Raw genomic sequence first — 17219 nt, 5'->3', positions numbered from 1 at the left:
GTGGGGGTGATACGAGATTACTTGTAGTTGGCGTATGAAACAAAATTCTGTCTGATAAGCTGGCTACGAGATTACTCCTAGCGACCTTGAAGACGCGAAAGCGCTTGGCATGCAGGAACAAACTATGCCCGAGGAGCATGGCAGCAAATGTGTTAAAGTAATGAAGAAAGTCATTAACAGTCTAATTTGTCACCTAGACAACAATTATTAAGTGATCGCTAGTAGGGATTCTGCCACTCTCAATTCACAGATCTCCTTGCCAACACCATCCAGCTTTAAACAGTGTCCTATACAAAAAGTTTGAATAGACTTGTGGTTGTTATGGACATTTTGATCAGATCTAGTATGATACAAAGACTTATTTATCAAATTGCCATCTTGCAATGTACTGCTCACCTTTTGCAAGTGGCTTTCCAATTTCCCCTCTGGTTGTTCACCATATGCCATAGTAGATGTGTCTTCCTTTCTTCTAAAGGTTTTCTTACCAAAGATGAATATCCTCAGAGCTTTGTGCTTTTGCTCACACTCTTCATTCTATATAGAAATGACCTTTTCTTCCCAAAACTTGAATCCTATCCGTAGATATTATGATAATGATAACAACTTCCAATTGTCTTTTTCATTTGACAAACCACTTGCAGCACCAACCTTCCCTAACTACAACATGCTCCATAACCAATGCTTTAAATGCCGACTTCTCCTTGCCCCCAAAAATATATCACCAGAAAAATCATACTTCACTTCCCTACACCTTTGATAATACCCAAATTTCCACAAGACTACATCTCTCTTCTTGTACTGATTTACACATGTAGCCTTTGGCTCACTCTCACATCTATTTTACCTCCTCTGCCTACAAAAAACTATATAGTGTTTCTGTTCAAGACACTACTCACCTGTACAAACCACTTGCAGTACCAACCTTCCCTAACTACAACATGCTCAATAACCATAATCCATTCTAATACTGTATAAATCCCTAAAATTAATTCTTCACACCTTAGAATATTGTTCTCACATTTGAGATAGTGCACCAAAACTTTCCCAAAAGTGCTTGATGCTATCTAGAAAAGAGTAATTTGGACATTCTATTTCTGTTATGCCTCTTTTACAGGTGTTTTCATGAACATTGTTCTGGTGAATTGGAAAACACCATCCCTCAACCCTATAAAGCACACAAGCAACTGCTGGTCAACATCTACTCACTATCCAGCTTCAAACCTACTAAACTAACTTTGTGTCCTCTTCTTTCATTTCATCTACTTCTGTTCTTGGAACAATCTTCCTCACACCACTTTACAAAAGGACCATATCTCAAAAACCAAACACAAAAAATCATAAACAGGATCCTCCTTTCTTCTTAACTACTTGCTCTAACGTAGCACAGATGTACTATAGCGCTTGTAATCTCTTGAAGGAGGGGAAGTTGCTTTTGGTAGCAAATATATCACCTTAAAGTTTTCCTGACAGTCACTCAAACTTCAGGGTGACAAGGACCACTGATAATCCAGTGCCAGGTGTTAAAAGTAGAATTCCTCTGCTCAGTAAATAGTGGAAAACCATTATTTACCATTGCAGGTAATGGCTTTAAATCAATTCTAAAGGCCTTAACGTTTTCATTATGTTAAACTAAAAAAGTTTTATCTTAAAGATTCCCAACAGTATGTTTTCCAAACAGGTCTCTCAGTCTGTCCTTCAGTGCCCATTATGACATGAAATGCTTTTAAAAACTTGAAAATATTATTATTTTTTTTTTTAAAAAAAAAAATAACGATTCCTCTCCACATACCCAAGAGGTTGTTCAACCTATAATACATTAGTACCGTGGACGAGTAGAACGATAAGGAAAAAATAACGTGGCCAAGATTTTTATCTCCTTTAACCACCCAACTGGCTAAGATGTATATATACGTCCAGGTTACCATGGATGCGAAGTACATATTAAAATTGTAATACCATTGATATTACATTGGAATATATGATGGATACGAAGTGTAGAGGAGTGATGTATTTTATCCATATTGACGGCGACGTGGTTAAAACCCGAGTTGTTATTTTGTGAAATAGATAGCCCAGCCAGAGAATACAAGTAATTAACAGACAGAAAGTATAGAAATAAGCTAACCATCCGATGGGTTTTGAAATCCTGCATCATGTAGTGTAGGCCTGGATAAACATATTTATTCATCTAAATTTCATAAATTTAGACCTTAAAAAAAAAAAAAAAAAACTATGAAATAAGCCTAATGCATAAATAATATAACTAAAACTATTCATATTAATAATTTATGGTATTATTAAATACATCAATATTTAATATCATGGATAAGGTTCCTCTTAATAGAATCATTTCTTGTTAGTATAACTTTATTTTCTCCCCACACAAAGAGCCATACTTCCTTACAAGAGTGGAAAAACTGCTGGATTCATTTTGTAGAATTATAATAAAATTCAATATTTCAAAAGATTATTATAATAATCTTACCAGTTTATAACTGGCTGCCATGGCAAGCACCACACAGTCCCTTGGATATCTTGTACCATGTAACTGTTTATTTCTCAGCTGGTCATACACATCTATTGTATCTTGATAAAGGTTATTTCTGAACAATAGGTCCATTGCAAGAAGATATGATGAGATCTGATCAAAAAACCCATCCAGTTGCTTCAAAATAAAAGATTTAATAATATATTAAAAAAGCAAAATATGGAAAAACATTCCAACTTCAAATACATCAATACAGAATTATCAAACTATATAACTTCTGTCTTGAATGGTAACTGAAGGGGAAGCATGTCAAACAAATATAATTAACATTGCTAAGTTGTGATATTACCTGTACCTGTTTATGTAATATTTGCCCAGTGTTCAGTGGTCTTAAACTATAAATGACATTACAATGAGTTTTTTTTTATCACCAAGGTGTTGCACATATTCAATGAATGTTCCACATATTCAAATTGTTTTACATTAATACCCATCAATATAAACATCAAAAAGAATTAATCACCGTGGGTTTTGTAATGCCTTCTCTTTACCCAGCAGTCAGAGATGAGCAGAAAAAATTTTAACAGTCAGTTCTCTGCACAAATAACAGTCTCAAAAAAACAAGTCATCTTATCTGAAAAGTATTTTTCTCAAAACGCATAAATCATAAAGAGAGAGAGAAGACTACATGGAATAAATAAACAAACTGTACTAGAAACATTAAAAGACTGAACCTGAGTATGAAAACAAACAATTAGAAATGCATGTTACTTTATTATGTCAAACTAATAAGTTGTGATATTTGTTTTTAAAATAATTCATTTTGATGAATTCCAACAAGATATTCAAGATAATTTATATCAAAAATTTTATTTGGTTTATTACTGAAACAGGACAACTTGTTCATTGACACTGTTGCTGTTGGACTGTTATTGCTCTAACAAATTTCAGTTACCTGATATATATATATATATATATATATGAAATTAATTTTTTAACTTGAGGATATTGTATATTAGGGTTACCAAGTAATTTTATAAGCTTATTTAACTCCTAATCCCAAGTATGCAAACAATTAAGTTTGCGCCTGAAACATAGTTCAAGTCTAAAGATGGTACAACACCAGGGCAACTCATTGTAAAGGTGGATAACCGATGTTGAACTATGTTTCAGGCGCAAACTTAATTGTTTGCATACTTGAGATTAGGAGTTAAATAACCAAGCATATAAAATTACTTGGTAACCCTAATATATATATATATATATATATATATATGTGTGTGTATCAAAAGTTACCTGTTTGTTTTAAAGAACTACAAATTCTTTAATATCAGTACCATTTTTATATTCTTCAAATGTAAAAGCCAATTCTCTAAAATTTTTTACATAAATTGTTTACACAGGTTCAAAAGAAGCTGTGGGAAGCAGTTCTAGTTTGCCACTGCTTGCAGCCTTAGAAGCATGGACTAACAAAAAACAGTCTTCACTTTCCAGGATACCACTAAGTTTTCTTGCCAACCTTAAGCTACTTGTAATCTGAGATTAAGATGCTCCATGTATATTTTGAATGTTCAGTTCTGTAAAATCAGTAATGCAAAGTTGTTGGAAGCTTTCCACTTGGTTATACTATAAATTAAAAACACCAAGAAATTATATACTTGGTTTAATCCTTTATCCAAGTGTAAGCAAACAAAGTTTGCACCTGAACTATTTTCAGGACTGGGGCAATTCGTATATTGAAGTCAATGACTTCACATCACTTGACTTAGTATCCCATAATGCAAAGCACATATCCTTACGGAGTATTTTAATAATATCCAGAATGTTTTAATAATAAGGTGTGACACCTTTTGGCTACTTGTATATGAAAATATGACTTCTGCATTACTTTAACCTTATCACCTCTGGGTCTGGCTCCCACTGACGAGACTTCAATAAAGGTCGAAACCAGTGACCGTACGTACAATGGAATCCAAATTGCATGCAGTGGCACGCAATTTGGATTCCATTGTACGTACCAGGAATGTCAATACCAGGAATGACACGCCCTATCCTTCGTGTCATTCCTGGTATTGTTCTACTGTACTGATGATGTCCTAAGAAACCTAGGACAAAATATTTACGTAATAAAAAACCTACTACTGTGGTTCTCATGTGTTAAATTTAGTCATGAATTCTCCACAGGTTTCTCTCTATATAAACATTATACATACCCATAAGGATATGTGCTTTGCATTATGTGATACTACAAGTGATGTGAAGTCATTAGCTTCAATATATGAGTTGCCCCAGTCCTGAAAGTAGTTTCAGTTGCAAACTTTGTTTGTTTACACTTGGATAAAGGATTAAACAAGTATATAATTTCTTGGTATCTTTAAGTTTTCATAATTAAAGTATTAAATATAATTAAATTACAAGTATAATTCAAATATATGTCTTCTCAACATAATTTAAGTAAAGAATAACATCTTTTGGCTTTATTGTTCCTTAAGTGCAACATCATTATAATAACAGCTGATAAAGAACTTGCTGTTGTAATCCTGGATAGTAACAATTATTTCAGGAAGCTTAACATTTTATTGCATGATTATTCTATATACCAATGCATCTCTAGAAATCCTACACAATAATAAAGAAATAAATTAAATAAAACTTTAGATGAAGTACAGTCTTGGAAACAATAAAAAGTTCCATTATGGAACTTTTTCGTAGTCCATTATGCTAGAACTCCTTATACAATATAGACTTTCAAAAATTCAGAAAGAAATTTTTTCTTTAAGACTAGCTATAGTGTATTCAATGTCCAACTTACAAACATTTTGAACATTTGTCTCAAATTCTTTTCTCTTTTATTGGAAATTCTCCATCATAAAAACTCTGAAGGTTTCAAAAACAAGATTTCCTGGATTATATTATTACTGATTTTTTTTTTTTTTACCAGTTTTGATACAGTTTCATTTTTTTTTCTCACAGATACATTAATTATTATGGAATGATTTTATCCTAGATATAAATTTATTCCATCTTGCTAAAATTATGGGATTTTTTTGTCAAAAAATATGCTATACAAGCAGGCTACTATATGGAACACTTAGAACAACATACGCATACTGTCTTCTGTAGGGCTTCAATATGTTGATGTCTTTGCAACCAGTAACTCATCTTTATCTGCCCTCAATATCTGCCTTCACAAAATTGATTCTATCCGATAAAAATTTACTCTTGAAACATAAAACAATAAGAACCTTCCTTTCCTGGATATTCTCATTTGAAGACTACAGTATACTGTCAGTGGAATATAACCATGGTAGTCTATCAATGTACCGAAAGAAATCTAGTACAGCAAGATACACTGATGCTTCTTATCATCACTTGCCTTAGAACATCTGTGATGGTTATAAATTATAATATCACCATAAAAATAATACACAAGTATGGCCTTTATCCAGAATTTTCCCTTCCATGCATCAAAGATTCATCTTAAAAACTGGCCCAACTTCCATGCCAACTAAACATTAAAATCTCTTTTTTGTATGCTTCATAAATTATCCTTGCTCTTGTATTCTCTAAAGGATATTTTTGCTCCTCTTTCCTAGCCAGGTGCTAACATGATCTCTTTTTTCATGCAGTCTCTTGTACTATGGGCAGACGTGTACACATCCGCTTAACTGCATTTAGAAAGGCACCAAGAATACAATCAGTTCCATGAATCTCATAAATCAAGTCTTGTCAGTCATTTCTACTAGACATGTAATTCAATGGGGGGGGGGGGATAAAAGTACTACATGAAGATAATTTTTTTTCTTCATAAGATTATATAAAGAAATCTATTAAGCACTTATTTGCCAACCAAAATTGAATAGAAATGATCGCCCAAAACTTTACCAGTTTTTTGGAAAATTATCTTACTTCATGTCTCCCCACCACCAACTGTCATTTTCTTTGAACTCTCCTTCTGCTTTTTAAGATAGTATATCCTGAAACACTATGAATTTCAATTGCTATTCTATTTTATTTTGTCTTTATTAACAACTGTTATGAAATAAGAATGAAAATTTTGCGGTCATTAAATATTTTATTCTCAGAACAAATCCATCTCGTTTACTTTTATTGATATATCATGAAACATTGATATTCCAACATAATACACTGGCCTTAGAGCCGCAGTTGCTTAAGCCATAATTCCAAGCAAACATTTCATCTGGTTCAAGAGTAGTCACTGTTTCCATTTAAATGACACTAAATTAAATTAAATAACCAAAACAAAATAAGTAAAATAACTAATTTGAGACATTCATCCAAGAAATCCAAGTACAGTGGACTCTTACCATAGCAACTGCTACCATAACAAACTTAATCTGTATAACAAAGTAATGAAAAGTGCTAGTCCAATAAGCACAATTTTATGCTAAAAGTGGAATGAATACAGTTAAGTGAAATAATTAAACCATGGGTTTAATCATTCCAATATCATCAAATTCAAATCATTCCTCTGTCACAGAGACAGCTTCAGGAATACAGTATTAAAACTGTAATAACACACACCACAAAAACAAGTGGAAGAAATTAGACTCTCTTAAGATAAAATCCTATAAGGGGCATTCTATGTGTGTTTTGCTAGCCTTAGCTGTTGGTTGGGAGGCATAAGAACTAAAGTTTCTCAAATGTTGGGAAGTTTAACACAACCATAGATATATATTTAGATTAAGTCGGTGTTTTAAATCTGCGGCTGACTCTAAAAATTGTCAAGTTTGCATTTGATGTGATGAAGCAAAGTAGTTCTTCAATCTATTCTTATGCAAAGTGTGGTCAGCTAGACCCTGACTGACCATAGCTTTGGCTAATATAGTGATAATGTGTTCCCTATTCAGTCACATAGCTGAGACTTTTCCACATGCACCTCAAGTCAGCGCCCCAGAATCCAATTCACTATAGAAAGAAAATAATAATATCCTGTCTTTTCTAGAGATATTCTAATCATGCATCTTCCCAATGGTACCTTTTATCTCAGTTCACAGAAAACCCATCCACACGGGTAGATAGATACTTTACCATCATCCCTCCTCTCAACAATATGGTGTCATCAAAATCAATGTCAACAGAACCTCCAAACCTCTGTTCAACACAGGCTTCACTTACAGCCAAACTCTCCTAAATTTTCTAGACCTTTCTGTGCAATGGTACAATGCCAAAAAAGATCTACAAAACACACATAGAATGCCCCTTATAGGATTTTATCTTAAGATAGTCTAATTTCTCCTCACGTCCTCCTCAACATACAAACTATAGTAATGCTATTACTATTCTCTATATCTGAGACACCTCAGAAAAAATAGCCAAAATTTTAAAGAAATATAATTTCTGCCCTGCCTTCAAACCCCATTTATAGCTGGCTTCCCTTCTTCACTCTCCTAGGGATATCCACTTCCTCCCATGTCTGTTCCAGATGTTTATGTTTAGTGAAAGTTTATTTTTCACTTGGTTAGAGTATAATAAATTTAGTTTAATCCTTTATTCAAGTGTGAGCAAACAAAGTTTGCGTCTGAAAGTATCTTCAGGAACTGGGGTAAGGTGGTACAACACCAGGGCACTCCTTGCAAAGGTGGAGCAAGATACCAACACTCCTATCTCAGTATCTCCCATAATGCAAAACACATCTTCTTGCGGATATGTCTAATGTTATGCATTAAGGGAAGGGCCACAACCCAGACTAGTTTCGAACTTTATTGAGGTCTCTTCAGTGGGAGCCAGGCCCAAGTGGAGATACCAGGCAGAAGCATTAGCAGGTCATCTCTACCTATAGGAGTTGCAAAATGGTGTGCCACCCTTTTTGCTCACACTTGGATAAAGGATTAAACTAAATTTATTATATTCTAACCAAGTGAAAAATAAACTTTCAACATCTTTCTCTAAATCCAGAGTAATTTATTAAAAAAGGGTGGCACACCATTTGGCAACTCCTATAGGTAGAGATGACCTGCTAATGCTTCTGCTTGGTATCTCCACTTGGGCCTGGCTCCCACTGAAGAGACCTCAATAAAGGTTGAAACTAGTCTGGGTTGTGGCCCTTCCCTTAATGCATAACATTAGACATATCTGCAAGGAGATGTATTTTGCATTATGGGAGATACTGAGATAGGAGTGTTGGTATCTTGCTCCACCTTTGCAAGGAGTGCCCTGGTGTTGTACCACCTTACCCCAGTCCTGAAGATACTTTCAGGCGCAAACTTTGTTTGCTCACACTTGGATAAAGGATTAAACTAAATTTATTATGTTTATGTTTACATGGCTCCTTGTTCTTGCAATTTATATTATGGTCAACCAGGAGATCTGCTAACATGTGCCTAGATAATACAAAAGATACATCTAGCACCACAATTGTGGTCAGTCAGGTCTACTGGATACTAGGATACTATGCACGTAATCAGATGGAATAAAACTATTATGCTTCACTGCAACAAACATAAACATGAAAGACTTTTCATAGAATCAGCAGTAGATTTGTTAAACCAGCTAATATTAGTAAATATAGTTGTGTTAAACTTCCTGAGATTTGGGAAACTAATTCTTATGCCAACAGCAACCTATAGAGGGCACTCTTCATAGGACTTTAGATTAAAATAGTCTAATTTCTAGTTATGTGTGTATTATTACAATTTCAATATTGTATTCCCCAAGATATCAGAAATGAGTATAAATCAGCACCTAAGCCTAAATACAAGTTATGCTTAAAGAAATTCTCTATAGCAAACTATCCATTCTACAGGAATTTGCTATAGTGAGAACTGAATGTAATTTAGCCAAAATTTTGTTAAAGAATCCACTTCTTTCCCCCCCTTCTAATAACAAGTAGATAGGTTCTCATGAGGCTAGGTAAAGAATATTAATTTAGCATTCATCCATCCATCATCAAGTTTCTTTCATGTCATGGTTTCTGATATGTGAAGAATTGTCTATGGCAAAGTGCAATGCTTTGCATATATTAAATATATATCAGAGCGTATCAATTTGGAACAAATTATATCCTTGAACAATAGACAAGACCTAGAAATAGCCGAGAGTAATCAAAGCCTGGTTGGCCAAGTAGTTAGCACACCCCTACAACCGCATAAAAAAAAAAAAAAAAAACAGAACTAATCAAATCGGTGATCAGGTGGCCAGAGGAAACAACCAAAAAACAAATACCGTATTATGCCTGCACTCACATTATGACCTGCCAAAAATACACAAAACAAATACACCACTATGAATGGTTGAAGGAATCAACAGCTTTAATTATCACTTAGCCAAGAAGCTAGCGGCCACACTTAAGGAGTTGGAAGGTCATTCTCCCCTCCTACACAAAAAATACACAATACTTCATAAACAAAATTAGAAACATCACACTCAACGATGAACATTTATTAGTCAGCTTTGACATTACTGCCCTTTTCACTAATGTCCTGATCAATGATACTATTCTTCTCCCTACAAAACATATTTCCACCCGATATCATGGTCCTCTTTGCCCACATACTCTGCTCTGGGTATTTCTCATGGCAAAATAATTTTTACCTACAAAAAGAAGGTACGGCCATGGGCTCACCACTCCTTCCCCCCCACCACCAAGTAGCTAACTTTTAAATGGAATACGCCGAGCAACAAGCTCTAGATTCTGCCAGCCTAAAGCCTGGCTCAGATATGATGATGATATTTTTGCCATTTGGCCCTATGGCCACGAAACATGAAATTCATTCCTAAGCCACCTGAACAAACAACACAAACGTATCCAATTCACCATTGAGATTGAAAACAACAACTGTCTTCCTTTACTAGATGCACTTGTCACACGTCTTCCCTCAGGCTGCCTCTCCTTCACAGTCTACCGCCAACCTACACACACAGGCCAATACATACATAAAAATTCATACCACCATCCAACACAAAAAATAGGAGTCATCAGCACCCTTAAACACAGAACGTTAACAATTTGCTCCAATGAACAGGTTCTAAACCAAGAATTTGAAATTATTAGCCAAACCTTAGTAAAAAATGGCTTCAATAAAAAAATATAAAAATTTGCTAAGAGATAATTACATGATACAACATGTTATAGAGGGGACAAGGGATTTAAGTGTGTTGGATCTGATAATAGCATCAGAAGATGTGCAAATAACCAAGGTAGTCACTCTGCCCCGAATGGGGGAGAGCAACCATGCAGTCTTGTTCTGGGAAATTGCCATACATGGAGTTCTCTGTCAAGAAGGGGTTTATGTTCAACTATAACACTGGTGATTATGAGAGACTCAGGAGCCATCTTGGAACAGTGCCATGGCTTGAGAAGCAACAAGGAAAGAATGTCAGTAGTGCATGGCAAGTGGTTAGCGATTACTTGAGAGCAGTAGTATCAGACTGCATACCCAAGGTCAGGAGGATAAACCAAGTTGGAATTAAGTGGATGAATAGGGATATAAAGCAAGAGCTACAAAAGAAGAAAACATTGTGGAAGAAATATAAAGAAAAAAGTGATCAGCATACTCATGAGCCATACAAAGTGCAAGCAAGAAGGGTGATTAGTGTTGTAAGGAAGGCCAAATCAGATTATGAGAGAAAATTAGCCAAAGGCCAAAGTAACCCCAAAAGAGTTTTTTTGTTATGTTGCAAGTAAGAGGTAAAATGACTATGGTAGAGTGATTTTTAAGCAGTGCTCATGGTAGGAAGGTGACTGTAACCAAAAGAAATGGTTAAGTTGCTGAGTGATCATTTTGCGATTTCACAGTTGATGGTGATCCAGGTGGTGATTTCACAGTTGATGTTACACATGTGCATATCAACATTGACAAAGATGAACAGGAGGTGTTGAGCATATTAAAAAATATGAATGTGAACACAGCAGGGTGCTAGATGGCATATCAGCCCTTGTATTATGTGAATGTGCAAGAAAATTGGCACTGCCTCTGACGAAGTTGTTCAATCTAAGTCTTGGCTCTGTTAGGTTGCAAGGGAGTGGAAAGAGGGTAACAGTACCATTGCATTAAGGTGGCTCCAAGACAGCAAAGGTAGCAAACTACAGACCAATTAATATATCAGGAGTGGTTGTTAAAGTATTGAAAAAGTTAGTGAAAGGTAAAATACAACAGTGGGTGGATAGGGATGCGATACTCTACAGTGGGCAGCATAGTTTTGTAAATGGTAAGTCCTGTCTTAGTAACTTATTCACATTTTATAATAAAGTTACAGCAGAACTAGATAAAGGTAATGGCTTCACCATGATACTTCTCAACTTTGCCAAGGCATTTAATAGAATACCACATGGAAAACTATTACAAAACTGGAGAAGATGGGAATGGATATGAGGCTAGTAGCATGGATTGGGGGGGGGGGGGGGGATGAAGGCAACTAGAGAGTAGTGTATATATATGGTTGAGTGGAATCTAGGAAAATGATGGTGACTAGTGGAGTACCTCAAGGTCGCCAGTACTAGGGCCACCATTCTTTAATTTGTATATCAATGACATGGGGAAAGATTTAAGAGGGGATATTCAGTTGTTTGCTTATGATGCAAAACTGGGGAGAGCAATAGCTGATAAAGGTGATGTAGATATCCTGCAGGATGATTTAAATAAATTGGCATTGTAAGCATAGGATAATAATTATCAATTTAATGTTGCAAATGTAAAGTTATGCACTTCAGGTTGAAAAGGCTGGATATTATTATTATTATTTGACATCTCCAGGGAGTCCAAAGACTCATTGAGGGAGGGCACCTGCTCTACAGTTCTCTGTCTCCACCATTCAATCCACTAACTGACTGTAACTACACCAATGCCATCTACCGCTGACCACCACCAGACAATCACAAACATCCATGCCCACGGCAGGATTCGAACCCACAGCCTTTTGGCTGGAGAATGGATACGCTAACCACCTGGCCAACCAGGCAATATGGTGTATCATATTGATGAGGATAGGGACTTGGGGATATTGGTAGGTGAAGAGTTGAAGTTCAGAGGGCATTTAGTAAAACAGCTCAAAGGATTACTTGGATGTTTAAAAGCATGCTAACAAGTAAAGATAAGGAAGTTATTATCCCTCTTTATAAGGCTATGATTTGGCATATCTTGACTACTGAGACAGATTTGGTCACCTGGATTTCTTCGGGACCAGGAGGTGGTAGAAAGGATTCAGAGACGAGTGACTAAGATGGTGACAGGTCTGTGGAATACTCCCTACAAGGATAGGTTGAAGGTTTGTGGGTTACAAAATTTAGTTGATAGGTGGAAAAAGGGGAAATGATAGAAATTTTTAAAATATTAAAGTGGTTTTATATAAGATTGATGCAAGTGAAAATTTTCAATATATGACAAATAGTCAGAGGTGTGCAGAGCAGATTTTTTGTATGGAAAGTTGTGAACAAGTGGAATGGATTGGTTGTGAGTTCCCTGACGGTGAATGGAATCAAGGAACGGTATGATAGAATGTGTGTGTTTACTGGTTAATTAGAGTCTCTCACGATGAGTCTCTGGACTCCATAGAGATGCTGTAAAATTATAATAATAAATAATTTTTAAGTAACTATTCCAGTCATCTGCAATATCCTTGTGTTCATTCAGCATTCAACTGAATCAACTAGAGACCTAATAATGGAGCACATCATAGGTAAGTGAGAATTGGTCTCTTTCTCTGTATTCTTTATAGGCTATGGTTATTGAAGCTTTTACCTTTAAGAAAAAGGAACCATTTCTCTTTCATATACAGGAAACATCTCTCACATAATTAGCATAATGCTCAAAAAACCAGAGAGTTAGCATTTTACTCAGTTAAAAAATAAAACATAATTAAATCACCAAGTATCAAAATCAAAATTTAAAATGTCAGTTTCAAACTGATATTGACTTTAAATGTTTGAATAACTACTCATTCAATGATCATAACTTTGAATAATAAAGAAAATTAAGTAATAAAGCCAGCAATATAATTATATAAAATTATTTAACTTACCTCATCACGAAGAATTTCTAATACAATATTTGGTTTATTCAAATAATAAAACAGCCGCATTGCTACAGGGCCAAACACAAATGTACCAAACCGCAATTCTTTGTTTTGCTGATTAAACCTAAAAAGTTGTATAGAAGACTATCATTGAAAGAAATACCTTTACTACCTTAATCAGTAAGCAAACCTATATATTTTATCTGTTTATTTTATTCTCATATGGCTTACCTTTCTGTCTGAATTATTATTTTTGGTGGCACCGCTGTGAACAAAGTCACATCAATCCCACCTTGTGGTATGGCCTCTTTTCACAGATGGTATTCCACAATGATGAGTATTGACAACTTAAAAGCATATACCTGCCTTCCCTGAATTGAGGAAATGCCAACTACGTAGAAGATGACTTTCATCACCCAGTGAAATAATTACTGGAAGCATGAAATGGTTATTGCCATGTTTGATGGCAATATGTTTTTGTCCCTCTTTTTTTTTTTTTTTTTACATGCAGTGCAAGTGGTTATGTTCTCCAGACCATATTATTTAACTAGGAAGCAAGCAACTTCTCAATTCAAGGAGGGTATACAGCAGTTTCTGTGTGCTGGCTGGGAGATAGCACAGACCAAACCTATTAAAACACCTTGGAAAATTCTGATCGGACAGCAAATGCTCACTATGTCAGGGTGCACCTCGAGAGAGAGAGAATCACAGAATAGTAGCTTGCAGAGGAGCATTCCTTGTATAAGAATAACATCCACAAGTCCATTTCTACTGCATGGCCTACTACTCTATAAATTTGCCCAATCAAAAAACAGTATAAAAATGACCAAAATTCTGCAGTTAAAAAAAAAAAAAAAAAAAAAAGAATAAAAACGAGCAAATATTTTTTTCAAAATAAATAAAATAAAATATACTCAAAACAAATTCAACAAAATCCAATGTAAAACTTCCATATAGACTGTACCAACATATGGGAGTTGAATGTTATTATGAACAATTTGCACAATAAACCAGTTCTATTATTCATCACTGAACCTCAAGTGGTATCTTCTATGAATATAAACTTAAACTTTCTATTGTGCATCACATATGATGAAAAGATGCATTCGTCTCAAGTCTGAAAGCCCATTCCAAAGGATATCAAGCCTGGAATCTAATTATGTGACCTGCTTTGGATCAAGGTTTCTTTGCCCTTAAAATATTCTTAATTCTGACAACTATACTGATCTTTTTGATTATTTGGCTCTGAGAGTTGATTACATTTGGTCTAATCACCCAAACAGTGAGAAAATATTTCTTCAAGATTTCGACATTTCTAAATGGCTTCCCGCTTTCTCATGTCACAGAACAAGCTGGCAAAGAAGCTGGATTGTTCGCCGTTAGTAATGATCTAATGCAAATTTTTAACCTGCCTACTACAATTCCAGATAATCCTGATCATCCTTCCAACACTCTGAGCTTTTCTTAACCAGCTCTCTTCCAAACACACACAAGTGATATTAGCTCTTCGTTTAACACACTCTGTTTGTCCATTTTTCTACAGATAATCCTTCTTTTACCCAATCTCAGCATTGTATCATATAGCACTACAATGGTGACAATTAGAATTTCTATGGTCTTCCATCAGCATTGAAGCACTTGATCTGAGTACTCCAGCCTCTCAGAGCTTACATTACAGTCCATAGCAGCTGCAAAAAAAACATCAAATCGAAAATAGACTTTGTAAGGAGTAATGCACTAAGCTTAACTTCTGCTCAAATGGCAGTTGAGCCTTTTGGTCCTTTGCCGAGACTGCTAGGCAAACTTCTACCCCAGTTATGTTTCCACCTCTCATCCTAATAGAGCAATGGCACCGAAAGATAAAGCAAACCTCTTAGCATCAGTCTTCTCCTTCTCTTCCAACTCTTCTTTAGATGGCCAAGGCAAATCTTCTCTACTATTCCACAAACTATCCTCACAGTATGCTTCCTTCGACTTTTTGTCAGAAAGATATCAAAAAAATATTCAACAGACCTGAAACTAATTAGTTCTACAGATGACATACTACCCGACGCTAAGAGCCTGTGCTTCACAACTAACACTCATCCTGTATTGGATTTGCAAGCTGTCCTCATCTGGCATCTATCCAACAGAGCAATGTACAAAAGCTTTTAATCAAAAAGTTCAAAAAGTATGGAACCAGCCAATTCTTAAAAATGGAGATAAAAGTCAGCAGTCAAATTATCATTCCAATGACCTGACCTAAATACTCTCAAAAGTGATTAAGAAGGTTGTACACATCTAGCTTCTTCTCTACTTAGACCCAGTGAGTTAATTAGTGATCATTAGTATGGATTCTGCCATATATATGCTTTATACTAAAAACGTGACTTTTAGTTACTTCAGCATGCATTAAACATCCTGTAGTTATTACACCACGCAGGATACTTATAGTACTTAGTAGTACAGTAGTCTTCTAGTCTTTGCTCTGAAGGATGTAGATGCTGCATCTCAAACCTACCTGTGTTAGTTTAGACTAGGACAGTTTTCTGTCTGATGGTTTAATAACCCTTGGCTGGCAAACAGATTTAGTGCTACAAATGGGCCTACCAATGTGAAGGTGCTAACAGAGAGTAGTTAGTTGCTACAGACTTACTGGAACTCACCTGGAAATTTTGCACACTTCACACTGTGGTGAAACAAACATCAGTTCCACTAACATTTTATATTTCTGAGGTTATAGCCCTATAAGTTATACTCATGCAATCTATCTTGCGTATATCGAAAAAATGTTATCTTACAAACTTATATTTCTGAAATTTTAATGTCATATTTGCAAGAAAACATTATCAATACACACCTGTATGACCTTTTAAAAACAGGTAATACAAACTTTACACAACATTATAATTGGATTTTTGCAAAACACAACATTATATATATCCTACTGTTACAAAACAAACACTGATACTCATTACTGTTCACCACATATCACTATAGCTGACTCTCACTGCAACAAAAACGAGTTCTCAGAAATGGTTTATTATAATGGACAATGAGGAACCATCTCATGCTAATAAAGGAAAAACAGAAATACAATTAAAGAAAAAAAAGAGTTGACTGTTAAAAATTTTCTCATTATCTAAATGAAAAGAAGATAACTAGCATCCAGTTCAAGAATGGTAGCCATGAAATTGAAATAGTGGCAACCAAATGTAAAAAACTAGAAAAGAAAACTAATAATGGCACCCGTCTTGATTAAATTTATATCTTTTCTTCCCTTATAAATAGGATAATTTAGGTAAAACATCTTAACATTAACATGTTAGATTATAATCCAGTTCTATTTTGCTCTGCTCATGGAACAAGCAGAGATCAGTTTTGGATCACGGAGACTTACACCAAATTTCCCAGTGATCTTTTTAACCAAATTTCAGACTTCTGTTCAAGCTGGAATAATGTTACTTGGAAAATGTCATCATCATCATCATCAAATTCCTGCCATGTACCCTCAAGGGGTGTACAGGATATGATAGTACTACATGAAAAAAATTACATCATTATTAATTTCCTATCTACAATTTTCCTCCAAATCAGTCTGTTACTTGTCAACACTCCAACATTATCAGCTCTTCATGACTTATTTTTCACGGTATTAACAACACCACAAACACTTTTATCCACAAGGATGTTTTATTAACGCTAATATTTCTGGCAAGTCGGGACATGCTTTGGACACTCCTTCACACAGGATTAGATGGAGGAAAACGAACGTGCT

The 17219-nt window shown here is 35.1% G+C and overlaps 1 protein-coding gene across 1 annotated transcript in view; it reads right to left on the bottom strand.

Moving 5' to 3' along the window:
* The window catches only part of LOC150100337 (pentatricopeptide repeat-containing protein 2, mitochondrial-like), a 249260-nt gene that overhangs the window by 138868 nt on the left and 93173 nt on the right, over positions 1 to 17219 (bottom strand). Inside the window, exons 4-5 of the mRNA XM_090402959.1 lie at positions 13469 to 13586; positions 2486 to 2665 (exon numbers count right to left, since the gene is read on the bottom strand). Coding sequence (XP_090259085.1) covers positions 2486 to 2665; positions 13469 to 13586 — 298 coding nt within the window. The remainder of the gene's footprint in view (positions 1 to 2485; positions 2666 to 13468; positions 13587 to 17219) is intronic.

This window comes from Typopeltis vanoorti, chromosome 13 (genome assembly GCF_054136105.1).
Source record: "Typopeltis vanoorti isolate ZY-2024b chromosome 13, IOZ_Tvanoo_1.0, whole genome shotgun sequence".
In the NCBI taxonomy this organism is placed as follows: Eukaryota; Metazoa; Arthropoda; class Arachnida; order Uropygi; family Thelyphonidae; genus Typopeltis; species Typopeltis vanoorti.
This window is presented reverse-complemented; position numbering and strand designations above follow the sequence as displayed.